Genomic DNA, 25,284 nt, shown 5'->3' on the forward strand with positions numbered 1-25,284 from the left:
CAATCTCTTAAGAGAGGACATGCCGAAAGGGAGAAGAATAGGCACGGCCAAGGAGCAAATTGTGGATTCAGAAGACAGTTTCAAAAGCCCTATGCCACACCTTCTAATCGTAGATGTTCACTCGGGGGTTAGAAAAGGGGACATATGACGTAGTCCACTGAAAACGCCGTTTTCCTTGTATGGTTGTTGCCAAATTCATCAATCTACAGCCCTCAATTTACGAGCCCGGCAGGTGACTTGGAGACGAAAGCTGCCTTGGCACTCCTACAGCTCAGCCTTAAAATCGATCGTTTACCCGACTACAGCTAAATAGTGGCATCCTCCGTGCCGTGCGCAGGAAAAATCGAAGTTTCACTAGGGCTTCCTCTGCGCTAAAATTGCAGTGCCTAGCGTACTCGGTGAACACATTGAGCGAGGCTGAGCTGCAGCCACAAGCGACCAGATTTCCTCCAGGCTCCAGTCGAGAACTGCAGTGCTGCCTAATTCCAGAAGAAGAAAGCCAGGTTGCGGCTAGGGTATACCTCCAACTGCACTAAAACTGCAGTGCACACAGGAGATATTGGCGGAGGGGCCACGTTGCCCTGAAAGCCTAATCAAGCCACAGGTCTCAGATCGATGGGGACCAAGGATCAATCATCGCTCTCGGAAGCTGGGGCTCGCGAACCCACAGCATGATTGAAGCCTTCGTCTACACTAAAACTGCAGCACACTTAGCTCACATTGGTTCCCCCCCCCCCAAAAAACGTGTGGCAGGGCTGCACTGCAATTTTAGCGTCCACGAAGAGTATCGATTTATTGATGCCCATGCCAAGGCGTGTGGTGATGAACTTCCCTTGGGCTTTTTATTGTGAAAATGCTGGCGCAATGGTTGTACTGTTGGCGGTGTGGCTCTGATGATTTGACGTTCACGCAGAGTTCCTCATGTTCTGTAGCAAAATTCGCACCGTCAACCACACAGTGTTCGATGCTCCTTAACAGCGCTAAAACTGCTGTGAAGCCCTCGACGCAACAGGGAAGTCGTGCTGCTGGCGAAGCCTGGAGGACGTTACAAGCGTCAATTGTTAATGGTCTTTTTCCTTTGGCGGCGATACTGAGGCCCACAGCTAGCTAGCGGACAAATCCGAGAAGCGAAAAGTGATTTTCTGATTTTCTGATTTTCGCACTGGCGCCCCGCACCTCCCCAAGGCAGAATTCCTAATTAGGGGTATAGCACCCACACGTGACTTTCGGCTTGGATAACGTAATAATAGTAAGGCTGCTTGCTTATCTAATTAATAAAGTGAGAGCCCATACTACTGCGTAAAATCATACCAAAATTAGGCCGGATAATATAATATAAAATTAAGTATTTATTATAAATTACTATAGTCAGGTAACCACAGGCTATAAGCCCTTCTAGGATAATACTATTAATAGGATCTAATAACTTTCTTAATATTCCCGAGATTAGAAATAAGAAAATTAAACTATTAAAATAACTAAGAAGCTAGCTAATTTTTTTTTTTAGTAATTAATTAATAAAATTATATAGAAGTAATATTACTAAAAAATATATTATAATAATAAAGCATATTCTAAACTTAACTTCTATTAAAATAACTTAGTAAATTTTATTAAAATAATACTATAACTTTTAATAAAGCTATTACTAAATAGGCTTATATAAATATTAATTAAGAAGAAATTATAAATAAATTAAAAGATTTATATAAAATCTTAGTTAATTCATATATAATCTAATAGTAATTATAAGAATAAAATATCTAAATATATACTTAAATAGTAAATATACCTTTTTTTTATATATAAATTATAATTCTATATTATCTAGGAAATATAGATAAGGAAATATAGATAAGGAAATACTTAAGGATTTTGAGAATTATAATTATATAGCTTTAATTACTAGAGTTATTTATATATATAAGAAGCTTAGTCTTATTTACTATATAACTATAATAAATAAGTAAGTAGTAAATAAGTAACTATTTATAATACTATAAAGTAAGCTAAATAATAGGCGAGTTATAGGTTATAAATAGTAATATTTATATATATACTTCTATTAATAAGGTTTACTAGTAACCCGGTTAGTCTTTCTATACTTTATTATTTTATTCTAGCTTAAAAGATTAGGGCCTTATTTACTAATATATTTTATTATTTATAAGAAGAGCTTATATATAATATTATAATTCCTGGATCCCGAGGTAATTATATTATAAATATAATAAATATAGTCTAAGAAAAGAAAATATATTATATCTAGGCTAGACTAGATTTAATTAATTAATAGATATAATAAACTATTACTATTTAGAATCGAGATATATACTTATATTAATACTTATTTATATAATATTATCTAAATATATATTAGAATCTTTAATTAGATTACCTATTTAGTTATATAGTAATATTTTTAGATTTATACTTAAATAGGCTACTATTCTTATTTCTTTAGGGCTAATTAAAGCTCTAAACTTTACCTTATTACTAAAGTATACTTTATATTCTCGCAAATAGCTAATTTATTAATTATATATATAAAGAACTATTTTATTTCTAGGAAAAGTACCGAGAATTAGTAAATTAAATCCTAGTAATAAGAGCTTTAGAAAAGCTAGCTATACTAGTAATATATAAGTAATTCTATTTCCCTATATTTATTTCTTATTTTTTTTATTATTAGGAGAAAGTATTAGGTATTAATAATTATACCGCTTTTTATTAAAGCTATTAGATCTAGTATTATAGTACTAGATTATATAACTAATTCTAATTAGTATATATAGAACTACTTTTAGGAACTAGCTCATACCGGGAATTATAATTACTAATACTTATAAGACCGGATTACTTTACTAGTACTTTATATATAGCAGATTCAAAATAAAATATATAAGTTTATAAACTTATAAAATATTTATAGGATTAGAAAAGATAAATCTAGGCCTAATATAATAGCTAGTAAGCTATTTAGACTATATATAAGGCCCCTAGGCAAGATATAGTACTAGGGTCGCCCTATAGATATAGAGCTTTATAATATAATCCTTAATAATTATTTAGTTTAGGGTAAGTAATATAACCTTATATAGCTTTATATAAATAGTTTACTTATATACTAATATAAATATTAATGAGTTTTTACTAAGAGAAATATTAAAGTAATACTATTAGAAGCTTATATCTTATAATATAAATATAGCTAATATTTATATAAGAAATACTAATAGAAATAATAATTAACTATATATTTAAGCTTATTACTAGCTCTAATATATAGTCCGGATATATATAGCCTTAGGGCAGCTACTAATATTAGGAAAGTCCGAGAAGCTAACTAGTAAATATAATATTACTATTATATAAAATAGAATTCTTAAGTAAGTTATTCTAATAAATATAGAATATATAAATAATATATAGGCCAGAAAAATACCTATATAATTCCTAATAGTTCAGAACTTTACCCAGAAATAGCTTTTTATTAGTAATATTTCTAATAATATAGGATAATTAAATAAGCTAGTTATAAAGTAACTAGATATATTAAGATAAGTATTATTTATTATTAAATATATTATTTTCGAAACCCCTTTCTTACTTTTAAAAGTAATACTAATAGAATTATTAAGTTTATTTACTATATAAATATTTTATATTCTTAAATTCTTATTTCTTAAAATAATACTACTATTTCTTAAAACCTGCCCTAATACTATATACCTTATAGCCAAATACTAGTATAATAATATCTAATATTATAAGTTCTATTAATCTACTAATAATAAATATAATATAAAAGCCGCTGCTTTATTTACCTAGAATAATAATACTAGTAAACTTAAACCTTATAACTCTGGAATTCCGTCTATATTTGCCTCTTTCTTTATATCTAAAATACTTTAGATCTCTAGCTCTTTTTAGTATCCTTATTTCATATCTTTTTTTCTAGAAATATTTACTATACCTATTTCTCTAGTTATTATTATTATATAGCCACTAGATACTAGTTCTATTTTACTTTAGGCTCTTCTTACTCTAATAGCTCTATAACTACTTCCTTTTATATTTCTTTTTACTATAAGCTATATTATTTAACCTAACTACTTTTCTAATAATACTTATATTATTATATAAGCTTAACGGGCTATAAATACAAGAGTTATTCAGGCTACTACCTAGGCTATAGTTTCTTATACTAGTAATAAGTTATCTAAAGTTTTTTAAGGTCTTATAAATCAAAATATAGCCGGATCTAGTTTTATAAAATTATAGACTATAATTTTATAACTAGTTTTCTATAAATAGGTATTTAATAATATAAAGAATTAGAGAGCTAAATAAAGAACTATCTAACTTTCTAAAAAAGTTAGTAATAAGTTTTCTCTTATTTCTTTTACTAGATTCTTTATATAAATTCTAATAAATGTTTTTTAATAAGTAGCTTTTAATTTAAAATAAATAATTAAGTCTTTTTTATTCTTTCTAATATAGTTTCTTAATAGCTACTTTCTTATTTTTCTCTTTATATTAGCGGATTTACCTGCTATTATTAATTTATTAATAATATAAATAAACTAGTATTTTATACTAGTTCTAATAATAAAAGAGCCCAGAAACTTATAGTCTTACTAGGTTCTATTTAAACTATCTTTAATCTTTCTTACTATAATATATATCTGGGCCCTAAAAATATCTAAATAATTTTCCTTATTTTATACTAGAATAAAACTTTATATAAAGATATCTATTTTGAAATTACTTATAAAAAGCTAGAAAATACTTAGAAAAAGACTTTATATAAAGATCTTTATCTTAAAATTACTTATAAAAAGCTAGAAAATACTTAGAAAGTATAATAACTTAAGGAAATTAAATAATAAACTAAAAAGGCCTAGAGAGCCCAGGAAAGCATTATTTATTAGTATAAATATAAAACTTTGAGAATAAGAAGAGATCTAATAAACTAGTAAGTAAATAAAGATATATATATAATTCTTTTCTTTAATTCTAGCTTTTACTCTTTATTTCTTTTATAAATTCTTTTTTATTTTTAGATTTAATTAACTTATATATACTAGAATTCTTCTTTATTTACTAATCTCTAAAAGCCATAAAATAATATGAAAAGTACTATTAAAAGTACTACTAAAGCTAATTCTAATAATAATAATAATAATAATAATAATAGGCTATTAGATTTTCCTTTAATTTTACTATTCTTTTCTTTAGTAAAGGAAACTATAATTAATCTTATAAATTATATAAGTATTACTTTATAATAATAAATATATTAGAGATATAAATATACTATTCCTCTTTCTTATTAGATATAAAGAATTAATAAATATAATATCTTTAGCTTTATAAGTAAAACCTAAAATATCCGGGCTATTACTAGTATTTTATTTATTACCCCAAATAAAAGTCTAACTATTATTATTAAACTTCCCAGGCTAATTAATCTTATTTCTCCTAAGTAAACCCATTATATAAGATCTAATAAATTATATATAAATATTTACTAAGATTAAGGTAATTAAGAAAAAATAAGCCTAATATCTAATATACTTTTTCCTATATCTTATAATTAGCTTAATACTATTTTGGGTTTTATTTTCTTATAAATATATATATACTTGAAATTTATAATTAATACTTTAAAGTAATATTCTTTAATTAGTTCTTATATAATTTAAAAGTCAGGCTACTAAATTTAATACTTTTATAATATTTAACTTTATCTAAATTTATAAAGTTTTATAATTATTAGGGCCTTTATAATTCTTTGCCTTTTGAGTTTAATACCTAAATAGTATTATATATTTTGCCTTTAGTATAAAGGAGGCTCCTAAAAGTCTAGGGTTATAAAGGAATTTTTATATTAAGAATATATTAAGAATATATTATATTATAATAATAAAATTATAAGTATTTATATATAAATATATAATATATTAAACTAGCTATATTAAAAATCATATTATATCTATATATAAAGTTACTAATTACTTTATATTAATACCGGACCCGTATAGTTATATAACTCTATATAATTAGTTAGTTATAGAAAAGCCCTAAAGCCCGAAACTTATAAAAAGTCTTAAGGGCTTTAGGGCTTCTAAACTATTACTAGTACCTAGTACTTTTTAGGAAAAAAGTATAATATATTCTATAATAAATAACTTATTATAAACTACTTAATTTTTAAGTTAAGTGGGAAATCTAAGGGCCGGGCTTATAATTCAAGTCTTATTAAGGTTATTAAAGTCTTTACTAGCTAGTATTATAGATTTAATAAAAATATTACAGGAATCCTATAAGTTCTATCCTAATTTATCTAGAAAATATATATAGTATATTTCCTTATTTATTCTAATATTTATATATAATTCCTGAGAGCTAAACTATTACCTAAAAAGGAAGTAAGAAGGCTAGACTAATACCTTTAAAAACTAAGGCCTTAATAAGTTTATCTAGAAAAGCTTACTAATTTTTCTAAAAATAACCCAAAAAAAGTTTAAGTTTATTATATATTATAACTTATATAACTAAAAATAGGAACTACTTTAATAGGCCAGAAAGAATTTCTTATATGGCTTACTTATATAATTAGGAATAGAGACTTGAGTTTATTATATAAAATTATTTATATATAGAAACTTCTATTATAAACTTCTTATTTAGATTAATTAGTTAAACCTATTTTTAATACTAAGTCTTTATTAAGATAACTTCCCGCTTCTAGAGGCTTTAGATAAAGTAATTAATAAGTTTCTTAGCTATTAGCTAAGACTTATTAGCTAGAAAATCTATAAATAATAAATAAGATTATAAAGCAGAATTCCCCTAATTATAATACTAAGACATTTTATTATAATATAAAGTAATTAGATATAGAAGCCCTATTAAATATAATATATCTTAAACTATAAGTTTATAAAATAAATATAAGAAGTCTTAGTACTTAATTAGTACTATAGTCTAGCCCAAAGGCACCTGCTATTCTTTATACCTAATTTAATAAAAATAAGAAATACTTATACTTTAACTCGAGAAATAATTAGGACTTTTATATAGACTTAGGGTAATAGTTTACTTTATAAAAAGAGAATAAACCAGAAATATTTATATTATATTAATCTTTAGGAAAGATTATAGTAAATATTATAATTCCTGAAATACTTTCGAAAAAGCTTTCCTAAACTAAAATAGGCTAGTTTATAATTCTAAAAGATTTATAGAAATCTTATATACCCGAGAATATAAATACTTAAGATAAATACTATTTGAGTTCTAATCTATAATAAAAGAAAAATAAAATATATAAAATAAAATATATAAAGTAAAAGTAAAATAAAATATCTAGGTATTTAATAAATAAAAAGCCTAACTATAAGTTATAAGAACTAGTACTAACTAGATATATATATAGTAATATTAAAAAAGAAATAAGGCAAGAGAAACTAAAAAGTAAGTTAGTATATATTTTATAAAAGTAAACGGGAAGATATCTAAATAGTCTAAAGGCAAGAAGTATATATTAAAGAAGTTAAAATTAGAAAAAGAAAAGCTATTTCCTATAAGAATAAGTTAGTATATATTTCAAGATAAAGAATAGAGGTACTTAATAATAGCCTAAAAGCTTTTATAAGTATTAAAGAAAGAAAGAAGATATTAAAGTTTAGAGAAATTTAAATAGAAATTAGCTTCTTTTTTAGAAGTTTAAGAGAAAGTATTTCTAAAGGGCCTAAAGGTATAAGAGATATTAGAAAAGAAAAGAAGAAAATATTAAAGAAAAGAAAAAGAAATCTAAAATTTAGCTTTCTAAGAAATAAATAAATTAAAGACTTATAGTATAAGAGTTTTAGATAAAAGTAATCCGGAAATAGTAATTAAGTACTAGCTTTTAGTATTATTAATAGAAATATTAAAGAAAAAGGAATTTAGAAAAGGAATTCGGAGAAAGAATTTAGAGAAATTTAGAGAAAGAGAGAAAGGTTATAAGATAGTTAGATACTAGCTCTTAGTATTAATAAAAGAAGTATTAAAGAAAGAAAGATTTAGAAAAGAAATTTAGAAAAGAGATAAGGAAAAGAAATAAGAAGAAAAGATAAGAAAAGATAAAGAAAAAGAAAGAAAAATTATAAGATAATTAGATACTAGCTCTTAGTATTAATAGAGATATTAATAAAGATATTAATAAAGGTATTAATAGAGAAGATATTAGTAAAGGGCAAAAGCTCTTAGTATTAATAATAAAATTAAAAAAATATAAAAGAAGAATAGAGATTTTAGAATAAAGATAAAATAAAATTATAGTTTTATAGAAAATAAAGTTATTAGTATAAGATAGTTATATTATTATATAATTCCATATTTACTTTTATTATTTATTAAAGATATATATTTCTTAGGAGAAAGTATTACTTAGAATTCTTAAGTTTCTTTAATTTAATAACTATATATTTAAAAAATAAGAAATAAATATAATTATATATATTAGAATAAAGAAATTCTTCTTATTTAAAAATTATAATTATAGTATTACTAAATATAGAAATATAAAAGTTTATATAATAAGCTATATATAGAAATTTAAAAAGATTTAAATTATCTCGAATTATTTATAATTAGTAAAATAAATTAGCTAATTATATAAATCAAATATAATTTAATTATTATTAGTATATCTTAGCTTTTATAAATTAGTAAAAAAAAGAATATTTATATCTTTATTTTTATAACTATAATATCTAAAATTATAATTTTTTTAATATTTAAATATATTTAATCTAAGGTTATTAAATACTAATATTTCTATTTTCAGGTATTATTTATTATAAATTTATTTGGATTTAAATAATTATATTAAATATATATTTTTATATCCTAAAAATAAATAATAAAAATATAGCTATACTAGCTTTAATCTTAGCCTTAATCTTAATCTTAACTTCCTTCTAAAAATAACTTTAATTCTAATATATAATATTATTATTAAAGTTTTCTTTTATTAAAAATATATTAAATATAGCTTTAGGTAATAGCTCTAGTAAAGGCAAAAGTAATAGAAAAAGTAATAAAGCTATAAATAAGCAGAAAAATAATATTTATAATATATTTTCTAATAATCTAGACTTAGTTTATAATATTCTCTCTTATTAATATATTTAACTAATAAATCTCTTTATTTCTTAATCTTCTTCTTATATATAATTTCCTTTTCCTTCTTTATAATAATACTTTAATCTCCTTATATTACCTAATAATATTATTAAAGTAGTAAAGCAAATTAATAATAAGACTAAAGTTAGAGAAATAAAGCTATACTAGAATAGAAAGCTAAAGAAATTAGAGAAAGGCAAGGCAAATCTAGAAATAAGCTTAGTATATATTTATAGAACCGAATTCTCTTAAGCTTATATTACTTATAGTAATAAAAAGAGACTAAGGGGCTCTTTTAAATACTATATAGTTATAGAAGGCAAATTTAATAGTACTTATATAAATTATAGATATAATAATAATAGTAAAGTTTATACTTTCTATTAATTTAATACTAATCCTATTAAGTCTAGAAAGTCTCGCTCTATATTTATAAAATCCTTTATACTAAAGTCTTAACTATTTATAAGATATAGAAAGCGAGTATAAAGATAGATATAAGATTAGAAGGTAATAGGAAAGAAAATTATAGTAGAGGAGGATAAGGATACTAGAGGAGAAGAAGATAAAGGAGATATAGATAATTCGAGTAATATAGACAGTATAGAGAATATAGAGAGTAAGAGAGATAGAGATATGCCTTGTAATTCATGGGATTTGCCTTACGGACTACGCAAGCTAAGAGGGGGTTAGAAGTAGTCGAGAATAAGGCGTATATGCTATACTTTTTTTTTTTAGTGAGGTGTGGTAGATGCGAAAATCAGAAAATCAGAAAATCACTTTTCGCTTCTCGGATTTGTCCGCTAGCCCGCTAATGGCCTCAGTAGGCGACGGAACTCTTGGTACCTCCAGTTCAGACCTTTGGGGTCCTTATGTACGCTAATTACAGCGCGGTTACCGCACCAGAAACCCCAGCCCTCCGACACTCGATCGTCTGCGGCCCGGTCCGTGCTATACTCCACCCAGCTCTTGGCATTTCAGGCCCCTTCGTGGTGTCTGACGCCTCTGCATGGCAGCCTTGATTACAGGAAGCTGTCAGCCCGGATGGGTTCGAACTTGGAGGAAGATCCCTTTCGATGGACTAATTTTGCAGTGCAGAATAAGCGTGACTATGCTGATTTGCGGACTTGCAGCCAAGCCTGAGAGTCTTGGCGAGGCTGTATGCTCCCTGAAAGTATTCTGCACGCTTCTTGGCTGATGTTTTAATGAATGATTCTGGGATGTCCTCCTACATATCAGCAAGAATAAGCAGATCCAAAATCGATCTTCCTGCTACCTTTACCTCAACCCCTTTCGTGATATATGTTATTGTTTTTGGCTTCAATTCTTCCCCATCCAACATGGGATCGAACCCCCAGACTTGTATAGGAACTATATCTACTTTACGCATGCGAATGGCGTTTGGACCGTTGATTCTCAGAACGTTATATTTCTTCTTGCTCTTGTTTCTAATTAGCTTGATTGTACAACCAGTCAATTGAGGCTAGGTACCTCGAGGCCTAGCGCGCCAAGGAGTCGTTTCGCAGCAGCAGGCGTGGCACTATCTGCACAATTTTCCGAATTCTCCATCTTCGCGGGTTCAAATCTAACCTTTTGAAGCCATTTCCCTAACTCCTGCAAAGTTTTTATCAATTTCTTCTATATCCTCCAAGCTTTTCTGGGAAGGTTTATTCGAATCTGCCATGGGAACGAGTATCTGTCGGGTCTCTTGGAGATGCGTCGGACAATCGGAGAAGGGGAAATGAGAGTTGAAAGGGGTTAAATTGCCATCCAACTATACTAGGAGTCCTGCGGCAGAGCAGTCACAATCTATATACTCGCGTTAGCTGTCTTCACCAATACGAGTGATGTTGCGGCGGCTTTTGACTTACGGTACTTCATTTCCCTGGTCGCTTCCCCTCTATGACGATTAGGTCCAACCGAGCTCAGCAGTGCGTCGACTTTTGCAAATTTCCTACTGCCCCATTCCTCGGGCACCAAGCAGCTAAACAACGCAGGGTTTACTTTCGCGTGGCTGCTCCGGGACGGAAAACCCAAAGTTACACTACCAAATCCCACTGTGAAATTTGCTAGTCAGGTGACAAGCATGAAAATCCAGATAGGGAAGACAGAAAGCCCTGGTCAAGATCATTTGCTGGAGGAAACCAATATTGCGCAAAGGCATGCACCCAATGTGGGTACTCTTGACTTTAGTAAAGTTCTTTGCTAAAAATATGAGCGTAGGAGAATTTGCTGCAAGTGTCTAATGATTTGTAGAAGTTGCCCAACAATTGCAAAGTCCCGCATAAGCGAGGTTATCTCAGGGCTTGGTACAGTAGTCAGCCCCGTCGCGCAAGCTAAAATTGCAGTGATATTCCAGAGACCGCGGTTGCCGTCTCCACTCTTACGGAGGCACCAGTGCAGCAGTGCAACCCTCCCGTCGTGGAAGAGCCACGCCTTATCTCCTCCTCAATAACGCTAAAATTGCAGTGCTTTCCAAGTGGTAGGGGCAGCGAGGCATGGGTGTTCCGCGCTGGCACAGCCGAAAGCCAAACAATACAACCTTTTAATTGGCTTTAACCCCTAGTCTGTGGCTGTCTCGCTACATTATTTTGCCCTGCTGCGGTGTAGGCAGATATCAGGCAGCACAGCTCAGGCTGACAGCCAGCCTGGGACAAAACATGAGGCGAACGAGATGAGAAGTAAATTGGGCGATTCTTGCACATCCTGATAGGTTTCAAGACAGATTTTTTCTTCTTTCTGGTTGCATTTGAGAGCTGTTTGCGTTAATTGCTTCTCAATGTGCGCCTAATCAATTTGGAACTGAGGGGAAGAGAACCGCCTCTACGACGCTAAAATTGCAGTGCAGGAGGGCCACCCTGGTCAACCGGCCACTTGAAATAATCATTTTATAATTTAACTACGTAATATTTTTGGCTAAAACTAAAGATATATAAATAAGTTAGATTAATAGATCTAATAAAATGTATATTATAGCAAAAAGAAGTTCACTATTATAATGTAAACTACGAAATATAGCTTTTTGAGATTTTTTGGTGTTCCTCGCTAAATTTTTAGCATAGCAGGTCGCCTGTAAATTCAGGCTTTAAACCTGATTTTAATCACTAATTTTGATAATAAAAAAATGCGACGAATAAACTTACAAAAACAGTTTAAATTGCTATATGGATTGTTAATATACTAAAGATTGATCTAACAAACTTGCATGCTAAAATAATTAGTGACGAGGTTGATTTGTGGGTGGCCGGTTGACCAGGATGGCCAGTTGACCAGGGAACCCTTCTATGTCAAGGTGTTGCGCCTTGGGAAAAAAGAAAGGAATCCGGGAAACAGTGGCATATTCCCCAGGCACTCTTCTTGGCTGATGTCACATTGTAAACTTTCTCACTTCCATTCTAATTGAGATCACGGTTCTAAGCAAGCGAACAGAAACTGGAGTTAGAAGAATTTGCGGTGAGTGCGCTGAGTAGCAGAATCGAGAATACTGTGCGGAACTCAATTTGAGGTTCCAGATTTACCTTCCACATCGTCGTGCACGGGTTCCAACTTGCCTGGGCAAAGTTCAGAACAGTGGACAACGCATTGAGCTGGCAAGTCAGCGAGCGTATCACGTTCGTAGGTGAGAATCACAAGCTAAAATCGCGGTGCAAACTCAAGATGTACAGATGTGCAACAAAGGGCTGCAGTTGACCAATTATGCAAAAGAGGCTCGCCCGACTCAGGAGAAGGGGCCAGCGCAACAATGAACCTGTCGACCAATTGTGTCGAAGAGGCTCGTGCGAGTCGGGAGAAAGGGGCTACCCACTCCCTTCCTCACTGTTTCCCGCACGTCGAGTACTTTCTCACCGCCTCCTTCTCGATTTAGACTGCAACTGTCTTTAGGTGACTTTCCGTTGTAAGGTCGTCTTCAGAGGGTTTGTCTGGCCCGAAAGTGGATAGAAGCACGTATGAACCTACGAACCTACGAGGATCTGAGTGGGTAGGAGTTTTTCACGAAGATTTTGTGACCTTTAGTGGATTACTTTCCCTGCATTGATAGCGATAGCTGAATTCTAAAGAGCCTCTTCTAAGGGGTGGGATTTGAAAGACTGGAACTGCCCTGCCGTGCGCTAAAATTGCAGTGCGGGACCCGTGGGGTGGGGTTCCTCGTCGGGCGCGCTAAGAACGTAGTGCTCCTTCAGCTTGCTGACCCTCCTTTCCCCCCACCCCGACTGCAGTGCAAGACTTTGCACAGCCCGGGTGGCGAAACGGCAAGGCTTTCTCACCAGCCTTGTCGGCAATCAATCTGCAAAATTCAGGAAGGCACCGAATACTCCCACGTGCCTTTTCTCTTCTATCTATTTTGGTGTCAATTATTCTCTGTACAGATTTCTGGGTTTATCCCGTCCTCAATCGTGTAGTCGTGTCAGCACTCATATCTTGGATGTTGTGAGCGCCTTCCACAGACCAGCTGAAGTATTTAATGGCCGAAGATGAGCGCTTTAGGGGATCAATTCGAGAGCATTCTCGCGACCTTCAAATCAAAACTCAATGCGAAAGAGCGAGAGGACTTCCAGTTCGTGACGCTCAATGATGTGCGAGAAACCGCGCTGCAGATTCAGAAAGATCACGAGAACCTGAGGACGATGATGAATATGTCTCGCCTGCAATCGTTTCTTGAAGCAATGAATCAATTCGGGGAAGTTCTAGGTGTCTTTGCGAACGCCAATATCTTTGTTGCTTTCGTCTGGGGCCCAATGAAGTTCATCCTACAGGTAATGAAAGGAGTTACATTTTCCCTCTGAACTTCCTTCTAATATTACAAGGCGGTGATGGAAGCCTATCTTTTTGCTTAAAATAATTCGAATTTTGCAGAACAAGGCTGACAAGGCATCCCGCAGACTGCAAGCACATGGGCTGACAGTTTTGAGACGATACTTGATGCGTACCGCCAGATTGGGGAGCACATGCCGCTCTTGATGCAGTATAAATCTGTGTTCGGCCAGAAACCTGACATGAGCCGCGTCCTTGCACTCATCTACACCGATATACTCGAGTTTCACAAGAAAGCGGTGAAATTGTTCAGAGGAAAGAGTACGTGTCTGTTCTAATAATCATTTACTTCAACACCTGACATTATGCAGCTGATATCTGGAGACATCTGTTTCGTTCCATCTGGAAAGACTTCGGCGCACGGTTTAAAGGAATACTTGAGAACCTCCGACAGCACAAACAACTGATCAATGAGCAAGCCAACGTTCTGCATTATGAGCAATCACAGAGCGATAGCCAGGCAATGCTTGCACACATCCAGAAATACGAGCAGGACAGAGAGGAAAAAAGGGAACGACTCAAGAAGAAAGAAGAGGACGAAAGAGATCGAAAACAGTTGGCGGTCTTAAATTGGTTTTCAGCAGCGCCAAGCACTGCATCAGATCATGACATCTTCCGCGAAACTCGGACTGCCTCTGCTGGGAGTGGGCAATGGATCCTGAAAAATGAAAAGGTTCAGAATTGGAGGGAAATGGACACTCCAGTTTCATCAGTGTTGTGGGTAAATGGAATTCCTGGAGCAGGTATGCTACCACTTCTCACATCTTCTCGGTAATTGACGCTTGTTAACTAAGCAAAGGGAAAACTATCCTTGCTTCTGTTCTTATAGACAGTTGTTTGCAAGATCCTTCGTACACTACAAGTTATTTCTACTGCAACGAAGCCGACCCCGAAAAGAACGATTGTATCTCGATATACCGGGGACTGCTGAGCCAGCTTTTATATAAGTGTCGAGAACTCATTCCTTACTGCTATGAGAAATGCCTCTCGAGTGGGGAGCTCAACTTGACTTCCACGACTCTCGCCGAGCAATTGTTGAAATACTTCTTTGAGATGATGTCAAAGCAGTTCATCATAATAGACGGCTTAGATGAGTGCAATCAAGGACAACGGAAGCTGGTACTGACTTTCTTCAACGCAATGGTAGATCGGTGCGATGAGCGGGAACCGGGGAAGCTGCGTGTGCTTTTCATCAGCCAAGCCTTTCCGGACATTGAGAAGGCGCTCCTGAAAGCCGAAACCTTGAAACTCACCGAGGAAGATAACAAGAAAGATATCAAGTCGTACATCGAAGATTGGTCAAAGAAGATCAGAGGACTATATGGTCTTACTGCGGAACAAGCCAAATTTATTGAAGACTCGACTATGATCAGGTCGCGAGGTAAGAGATCGGAGGTGGTTGAAACCGCCTCACAATTGCTAAAACTTCGCAGGAATGTTCCTCTTCGTGAAATTAGTGATGGAGAACCTGTACGAGCAGGGGACTCGAAGAGATCTTCTGAATGAAATCGAGGTGTACCCATTCCCCGAAGAAATAGGAGAGGCGTAAGTGTGACCCGAATTATGCAGGACAGAAGTCCAAGGATTCCTCTTGCGAAGCTCTCTTAATTCTCAATTCTGAATTACGCATGCCAGCTTATGGAACTCTATGGTGCCTTCACTGAAAAAGAATGTTGGCTAACTTCCATCGTAGGTACGAAAGTATACTGAAACGTCTGGAACGAAACGTGGGGAAGAAACCGTGGGAAATAGTCAGAAAGCTTCTTGGCTGGATGGTTTGTGCCAAACGGCCTCTCAAGTGGCGAGAGATACAGGCTGCGATCTCTATCGATGCGGAGGATCAAACGATCGATCTTGACAATGGAGGGCTGCGAAGGAGCGTTGAGTATTACTGTGGTTCACTGATCCAAGTACTAGACGGAGACCGTGTGGAGCTCGTGCATACTACTGCAAAGATGTATACTTAACTCTCCCATCCACAATTGTTTCCATACTGATACCATCAACAGGCACATCAAAGCAAGTAAACACATTCGTCCCTCCGCCGTCGAGTGTAACCTGGCAGCACTTTGTTTGCGGTATTTGACATTTGGGTGCTTCGAAGAAGATGTCGATCCAGAAGACCTACAATTTCACGCCGAAGAAGGCCTTCTTTCCTTCCAAGACTACGCAGCGGCAAAATGGCATCAGCACGTTCGTGCCATCATCAATACATCGATTCACGATTTCTCCACGGATCCAGAGTCTCAAGCCGCGTTAGAAGAGCTTGAGGCAGGCTTGGAAGAGTTTTATAACCGTTACAAGCAAGAAGTCGTACTTCCTTCAATTCTCGACGACGCCTTGGAAGACTGCTCTCCATTCCAAGCCTACCCATTTCATGCAAAGCTGCTCCAAGTCTGGAACCATGTCTATCAACACGATAGAAAGGGCACGGAAGCACGCAAAGAGATCGGTATCAAAGCTCTCAGCGAAGTCATCATGCGAAATCGGGACGTGATCGAAACGCTCGCCGCTGCCCACGACTTCGACTCCGAAAAAATCACAGCTTACTACGGCGAGAAGCACTTCAAGTGTCCTCGCCCGAACTGCTTCTACTTTCATGAAGGCTTCAAGGCCGCCAAGTCCCGCGAACAGCACATCAACCGCCACGACCGACCCTTTGACTGCCTCTTCCCGGACTGCTCCATTGCCGAGTTCGGATTCTCCTCCAACAAAGACCTCGAGAAGCATAAGAAGATGTTCCATCCCGAGACTACGGACCAGGCGGAAGCGTTCACTGCGCAGACGAAGGTGGTTGCGAAAGCGCGGTGGAAGTGTGATTTGTGTGATAAGAGGTTTACCAGAGGCTTTCATCTGAAGAGTCATTTGAGGAGTCATGCGGGCGAGAGGCCGTTTAAGTGTGGGGAGTGTGGGAGGGCTTTCACAAGGGATAACGATAAGAAGAGGCATGAAAAACTTCATACCAGGCGGTAGATAGTGAAACATCTTGGAAAAGGGTTGTTTATATCTCAGAAGTAGAGGATAAAGTTAACCTGAGTTCTGCTTCATTTCAAGGGTTGGGATAAAAATTTCTATGCTGTCCAGCTCTCAGCAAGCACTTCACTCGTAATTCGGGCCAGGGGACTTCAAAAATTCAAAACAAGCACTTTCTTCACTTTGAAAACGAGCCAAACAAATAGAACAGAAATTTAGCCCACCCGAAGAGGGTAACAAAGGCAGCGCTAATTTTGTAAGGCTTGGAATCTCACTCTTTCTCTGGGCTCAAATTGGTGCACCACTTCATTTCGCATAGAAGGCATCCGCTGGCACCTCCCTTTTGGATAGAAGGTACAGTACACTTCTCGGGAATTAGCATGCGCTAGCTTCCTCCCCGTGAGCGCTAGAATTGGTGCCTCAACGGAGGCGTTTGCTCACCCTGGTATCTTATTCTCTATGGTTCGCGAATACGATCATGATATGCACGGGAGCGTAATTGCACTGTAATTTTAGCCCACACGAAGGGGGGTGCAAAGGCAGCGATCTTTATCCTCAAAGCAGCGTCCATTTCGTGAGACTGGCATTCTCAATCCCTCCGTGTGGGCTAAAATTGCAGTGCAAAGCACCGGTGAGTCGACTGTAACATTCTCAACCCCTCCGTGTGGGCTAAAATTGCAGTGCACAGAACAGCACCATGCAGGAAACCTGCCAGCGCATCCGATTCGGTAACCGAGATCCCTAGTCAATGCACACCCCAAGCGAATGCACACCCCAAGCGAATGCACACCCCAAATTTTCAGCCGACCTCGAGCTTAATTAATTAATTATTAAATAACCACATAATCAATCGGCCTAAAATTAAAAATATAAAGCAATTAAACTAGGCGCATTAAGTTGGCTAATCAGGATTTTTCATTTTCTAAAGCATTATAGTAGAATAATCTCCCTTCCCGATCGGGAGGCCTGTATCACCTCTATAGCTTCAGAATCGTCCTCCTCTACTATTACTGCTTCCTGAGCCCCTAAATTCGATAAAATCAAAGACCCTACCCTCAATATTACTATACGAGAGGGTTTGGCTTTTTTAGTAGTATTTCTAGCTGCAGTAGCTGCCTTTCTAGCTACTGCCCTTTCTAAAACCTCTAATTTATACTTCTCCTTCTTTACTTGATCAGTAATTATTTTTTCCTCTGCCTTCCTAAGCCTCTCTAACTCTTTCTCCTGCTTTTTCAAGGTATTATCTATAGCCTTAGTAATCTTTGCATTCTCCTTTACCTTTTACTTATCTAATTTATCTTATTCTGCCTATATAACTCTTGTATCCTTATATACTACTATAGCTAGTACTTTAGCTATTCCAAAGAACTAGGCCTTTCCTAATAGCTCTCCTATTAAATTAAGCTTTTTCCTATAATATCTCTTTTTCTTTTCAAGCTATAAAGCTTCTTTTAAACTCTCTATATAGTACTTTATAATAGAAGCCTTTATAGTATTTGTCTCGTTTACTTTAGTAAGCTTATAAAAAGTAACCTTAAACGGGTTTTTTATATATATTTTTAAGAATTACTATATATATTTTATAATATAAGAAATTAAAATTATATTAGAAGAAGCTTTAGAAGAAGTTTATAATCTTAGTAAAATAATAGCTAATAAGATAATTAATAATTAGTAGGGCCATATATTTATCTTTCTTTAAATAAATAAAATATTTGATTTAGATATACTTTTATCTTAAATAAGCTTAAAAATAGACTAAAATATTCTTTTTATTAAATAAGTAATACTTTTACTAGTATTTAAAACCTTATTAATCTCGGTAGAATAGTAAATAAAAAATAGTAAAAAATAGCCTATATCTAAAAATTAAAAATAATATATTAAATACGAGAATAAAATAAGAAATAGAATTTTAAACTAATTATATATTTAAATAAACTCTATATTAATATAGCTAGAATACTTATTTATAATTAGAAGCCTCTTTTTATATCCTGCTTTTATATAAATAATAGAATTAAAAACTTAGATAAGATATACTAGGCCTAGGGTATTAGATAATTACTTATTTATACTAGATATAAATTAAATATATTTCTTCTTTTTTAAATTATCTAACTAAATATCCTAAAGATCTCTAGAAATTCTTTTATAAATAAGAGCTAGTAAAATCTTTATATTATTTATATAAATAAAAGTAAGTAAACTAATAAACTCTTATAAATTTTCTTATTATTATATATTTTATTATATATATATATAATTCTAATTAAAAAACTCTTTTTATCCTAATTATATATATTTTCTATTATAATATTATAATCTTTAATTACTTTAATTAACTAAATAAGGAAAAGAAATATTAGCTATTTTATTTATAAAATAAATAAGATATAGGCAAAATACTAAAATTAAATATTACTAAATTAAAAAAGAACTAGATATAGAACTTATATTTCGATTTTATTTATAAATTATTAATATTATATAAATAAAAGCTTTTTAGGTAAAATAAATACTAGTAAATAAAACTAGCTATCTAATTCTTATTTATATTATAGCTAATAATTTTCTTTATAAGATTTCTAATAATCTATAAAATAAGAGAAAGTTTATAGACTATAAGCTTATTAATTTAACTAATTAAAGCCTCTTTTTTTATATTAGTAAAAAGTTTATAATAAAGAAAAGTTACTTCTTATTATAATAGCTAATATAAGAATATAATCTACTAAGAATAAGATATTAGAAATAGATATAAAATAAAGCTAAGCTAGAATTACTTGGGTAAATATAATGTGTGCAGGGTCGCACGTGACTTAAGGGCATATAATAAACCTCGGATATCGCGGGTATTGATTAGGGAATTCGGTAGCCCTTTAATATCCTAACTAACTACTATTTATATTATATGTATTAGGCTTATAAATTACTAATTATATATATGCTATCGGGGCCTCCTATTTAGAGAGGGCTTCCCTGGATCTTATAAGAGGAATAGAGATTAGTTCTATACTGAATTTAATACTATGGTTTTATAATATACTAATTCATTCTATTATCTTATTACCTACTAATAAATACCTCACAAGCTAATCTCTTTACCCTTAAAGGAAGTAGTTTAATAAGTAATTATGTCTCGAAATCTGTGAAATATATAATCCCTCGCCAAAGCTATTCCTATAGAGAAAGTTAACTAGATTAATCCCAATATGGGTAATAGCAAAGGCTCATCTAATACTTTTAACGGGGCCCCTTAGGAGCCTCCGAGAGCTAGTAATAATAACGGAAATAATCCCGGCAATAATTAAGACGCCGAGATTAATGCCCGAGTTACTACCGCCCAAGCTACGGAACAGGGCTTGCGTACTAAAGTCAAAGCGCTCTAACGAAAGCAAGAATTAGTAGATGTAATTAACTAGCATATCTTATAGTTAGAGTAATATAAGGGTACCCTCAGGGATATCTTGCGGTTTACTATATCTCGTGGAAACTCTATTTATGAGTCTACCCCCTCTTCCTTAATAATTCCTACCAGGGAACTTCCTGAAATAGGATTAAAACCCACTCCCTTTTCTAATATAATAAGCTTTGAGAGTAATCTCGATACTATTTATTAGGAGCTACTATATAATATCCTAAAGATATATTTGGACCAAGAGAAGCTTCTTAAGATCCGGATACCTGACTTATATTATGGAAAGTCTCTTAAGAAATAGAGGATATTCGTATTCTTCTAGGAGGCAGTCTTTAGGACCTAGCCTTAGACTTATAATAGATACTCTTCTAGAGTCAACTTTACTATAAGTGCCCTTAGGAACGAACCTCATAATACTTGGGAGGCTATAATAAAGTAAAGCCCACTATTATATAAGGTCTATTAGGAGTAATTCAAGGCCTACTTGGCTAATATACTTTAAGTACCTCAAACCCGTTAATAAGACGCCTTTAAGGAACTCCGAGATCTTTATTAGAAGGATAGCGAGATAATTACCGAGTTATATACTCGGATAATTAGTCTCGAAGTTAACTAGGACCCATGCCCTAAAAAAGACCAGGTCCGGACTCTTAATACTACTTTATCTAACTATAAGACTTATTAGATACTTATATCTATTCTCTCAGGAAATAAGGTAGTATCTATTTCTAAGTAGCTTAAGAAAGCTCAGAAAGCAGAATATACTACTTACCCTAAATTAAGGAAAGTAAAGGCAGGGAAATCTAGTAAGGGTAATTCTGCCCCTAAGGACTCTGACTTAGTGAATTCTGATTTGCAAGGCTATTAAAAAAGGAAGAATAAGTTCCGAAAATCACGTGAGAAATCCTTAGGTAGTACTTTGGCCCCTTTAAGGCCTTAATAAAGTACTAGTTCTACTTTAGGTATGGTTTATTAGACTTGTAAATAGAAAAAATACTTCTTAGGAAGTATAAAGTATTCCAAGTATACTAAATAGGCTTGGCAGAACCCTAATAAGGCCAAAATTATAGAAGAGTTAAGGCGTCTATAGAAGCAGGTTAATACTATTATTATAAAGGAGCGCTCTAGAGAAAATCTTTCTAAGAAATAGGGAAAAGGGAAGACTAAATCTTAAATATTAATAATTTTGGCTATAATAAAAAAGGTATATTATTTTATATAACTATTTAAGCAAGATTAATATAGCCAGAAATAGGTACCTCAGAGATATATAGCGGACTTAGTAATACCGGGTCAGACTATAACTTCCTTAATAATAATTAGGCTTAAAGCCGGGGCTTTATTACCTTAGCTAAGTATAACTAAAAGTTTATAACCTTTTATAGGAATAGATTTAAGGTCTATTAAGCCTATAATCTTGAGGTATTTATTATAGATAATTATAGCAAGATACGTTCTTTTAAGCTCCGGTTCTATAGATATAAGAATATTAGCTCTTATAGCCTCGTCTTTAGTATGGAATTTTATAAAATAACCCTTACGTAATATATAGACTATATTAAGAAATAATAGGTATATATACCTGTATAGCCTAATAATATTAAGATCCTAATACTAAAAGAATTCAGTAAGGAGCTTAACCGGTACCCTGAGCTAGTGCCTCAAGTCTTATTCTTAACTAAAGGCAAATATAACTATCCTAGATAATAGGCTTCGTATATTTGTAATAGTTACTAGGTCTCTGCTTTATTATATGGTTCTAGTAATACTAAATAGGAGTTTTTAATGCGGCAAATTAATACCCTCCGGAAAAGGGCCTTAGAGATACCTATTTATCTCCGGGATAATAAACACGAAGACTTCTTAGAGGTTTTTGACCCTAATAAAGCTTTGGAACTTCCTAATCTTAGTAGTATTAAATACTTCATTAATATAGATAATATAGTCCCGTACGGGCCTTTATATAATCTATCGGAGACCTAACTAGAAGCATTATATCTATATTTACAGGATATGCTTTATAAATATTAGATAAGGCCTAGTAAAAGCCTAGCAGGGGCGCCTATTCTTTTTATTCCCAAGAAAAATAAAGAACTATACCTTTATATTAATTATCGTGAACTTAACTAAGTTATGATTAAGAATTGGTATCCGCTTTCTCTTATTAATAAGACCCTTAACTAGCTCCGAGAAGCCAAGATCTTTATAAAGCTAGATCTTAAGAATATATATTATTAGGTAAGAATTTATAAAGAACATAAGTAAAAGACGGCTTTTAGGACCTGCTATAGCTATTTTAAATATCTTATAATGCCTTTTGGGCTAGCTAACGCACTAGCTATATTTTAAGTATATATTAATACTATACTTATAGGGCTCCTAAATTATTTCGTAATTATTTATTTAGATAATATCCTTATTTACTCCCGAAATAAGGATAAATACCATAATTATATTTACTAGGTACTTATTAGGCTATATAAAAATAACCTGTTTTATAAACTTAGTAAATACGAGTTTAATATTAAGGAAATCGAATTTTTGGGCTTCCTTATTAGAATAGAAAGTATTCGTACGGATCCTAAATAGGTCTATAGTATTATTAAATGGCCAGAACCAGAATTATTCTATAATATCTAAGTATTTCTTAGATTTGCCAATTTCTATTACAGGTTTATTTACTATTACTTTTAGGTAACTATAGGCTTAATAGACCTCTTAAAAGAAATAGAAAAGGGCCGGAAATCCGGTTCCTTTATATAAATAGATAAAGCGGCTAAAAGCTTTAAAACTTTAAAAAAAGCTTTTACTATAATACCTATCCTAGTCTATTTTGACTTTTCCAAGAAGATTTATATTAAAACTAATATATTAAAATTCGTAATTACTAGTACTATTTCATAATAAGTTAATCTTAGTAATAGCCTAAAAAAATACTAGTATCTAGTAATATTCTGGTCCCGGAAACTTTCCGGAGCCAAACATAATTATAGTACCTATAATAGGGAGCTACTTGCAATTATTAAAGCCTTTAAATATTAGTACTATTACCTTAAAAGGTCCAGGTTTATAATTAAGGTTATTATAGATTATAATAATCTCTAATACTTTATGGAAATAAAGTATCTAGAGAGCTATTAAGTATATTAGGTAATATATCTTATAATATATGATTTTAATATTATTTACTATAGAGGTACCTTAAACCTAGCGGATAAACCTAGCAGAAGACCTAATTATAAAGAAGGTCTTATTAATATAACTTGGCTTCTGACCTTTTAGAACAAGTTAAAGAAAGCTTTCGCAGTTATAATTTAGAGGTCCTTATAGATATCTAAAGAGTCCCCTCTTTGGAATAGATATTATTTAATACTTACTATATTTATAGTAGCTAAGAAGAAATATTTACTATAAGATAAGTAAATAGATTATCTTATAGATCTCTTAACTATAAAATTAGTTAAGAAACAAGGTATAAGAAGATGCCTTAAAGGCTTTACTACTATAGCTAAGGTAATAAGAGTATTTATGACTATATTACTTAATGGAACTAAAGACTTCTCGGTTTCCCGAGTTTTTGAATTAGATAGTTATAAATACCTAATTCCCTATATATGGATATATGCGGCTACTAAAAGAGCTATAGTACTAGCCCCTCTATCTGAATTCTTTCTGGATATTATCTAGGTAACTTAAAGAAATAATTCTCGATATTAGAATATTATAAAATAGAGGTTTAGTAAGAAAGATACTAAGGGAAAAGAAATCTAGAAAAATAATTCGGGCCTACTCAGGTACTATTTAAGAATTATTATACCTAATAATCCCGCTTTATATTAAGAAGTTATAAAGCTTTATTATAATAACCCAATAGCTAAATACTATAGAGTAAAGGAAACTCTCGAGCTTCTTAGAAGGTCCTAGTATTAGGAGAACATAAAAGAAGATATTCGTAATTATTATTAAGAATACAATATCTACTAGAGAGTTAAGGCAAAGAGGCATTTGCTATATAATCTACTTAGTAGTTTACTATAGCCTGAGAAACTCTGGGATAAGATCTCTATGAATTTTATTATAAGTCTGCTATTATATAAGAACCTAGTAAAAGGTCCCGATTTTAATATAATTCTTATAATTATTAACCGGTACTCTAAAATAGCGAGATATATTATATACTATAAGACTATTAATTCTCTAGAGCTTACTAAGATTATATAAGAATATGTTTTCTTAATCTTTAGCTCCCCTAATAGAATTATTTCCGATTGAGAAATAGTATTTACTAGCTAGTTCTGGTCCGCTTTCTGCTTTTACTTAATATATAAATAGTATTTAAGTATAGCTTATTATCCTTAGATAAATAGTTAGATAGAAAGGCAGAACTAGGCCCTAAAATACTACCTGAGATATTATTATAATACCTAAAAGAATAACTAGTTTAAGAAGTTATCTTTTATGAAATTTATATATAATAACTCAAAATATTAGGTTTTATAAGATATACCTTTCTATATATATTACGAATACTACTCTTAACTTCTATAAAATCCTGAGAATAAGATTATAGGAGAGGTACTAGCTATATACAGGAGGCTAGAAACCCTTAAAGTAAAGTAAAGAAAGCTTAAGGATTTATGGTATTATATATAAAATAACCGGGAAACCTACTATAATAAATACTAGTTAGCTAAATACTACTCTAAAGAAGCCTAGGTAATACTATTAATAAGAAATATTAAACTTAAGGCAGGAAAGCTTAAGCCAAAATTCATAGGTCTATTTAGGATCCTTAAATATATTAGTAATTTAATATATAAGTTAGAACTACTAAGTATATATAATTATTTATATCTAACTTTCTATATTTCTTTCCTTAAAAAGTATATAGCAAAAAAGAA

At 32.2% G+C, this 25,284-nt stretch overlaps 1 protein-coding gene across 1 annotated transcript; it reads left to right on the top strand.

Moving 5' to 3' along the window:
* Positions 1–13,434: 13,434 nt before the first annotated feature.
* K444DRAFT_577691 (uncharacterized protein) lies at positions 13,435–17,220 on the top strand. Its single transcript, XM_024877583.1, has 7 exons — positions 13,435–13,931; positions 14,058–14,250; positions 14,301–14,732; positions 14,789–15,370; positions 15,423–15,534; positions 15,683–15,946; positions 15,999–17,220. Exons 1-7 carry the CDS (start codon positions 13,650–13,652, stop codon positions 16,960–16,962), a joined length of 2,829 nt encoding a protein of 942 aa, XP_024726233.1. The 5' UTR covers positions 13,435–13,649; the 3' UTR covers positions 16,963–17,220.
* Positions 17,221–25,284: the final 8,064 nt, after the last annotated feature.

The sequence above is a fragment of the Hyaloscypha bicolor genome (genome assembly GCF_002865645.1).
Source record: "Hyaloscypha bicolor E unplaced genomic scaffold K444scaffold_191, whole genome shotgun sequence".
Taxonomy (NCBI): domain Eukaryota; kingdom Fungi; phylum Ascomycota; class Leotiomycetes; order Helotiales; family Hyaloscyphaceae; genus Hyaloscypha; species Hyaloscypha bicolor.

Excerpts from the sequence above, each read along its gene's own strand:
- K444DRAFT_577691 (XM_024877583.1), top strand. The coding sequence starts at position 13,650 with ATGAGCGCTTTAGGGGATCAATTCGAGAGCATTCTCGCGACCTTCAAA. Across the intron at positions 14,251-14,300 it reads GAAATTGTTCAGAGGAAAGA|CTGATATCTGGAGACATCTG; the intron begins GTACGTGTCTGT and ends GACATTATGCAG. Across the intron at positions 15,535-15,682 it reads CCCGAAGAAATAGGAGAGGC|GTACGAAAGTATACTGAAAC; the intron begins GTAAGTGTGACC and ends CTTCCATCGTAG.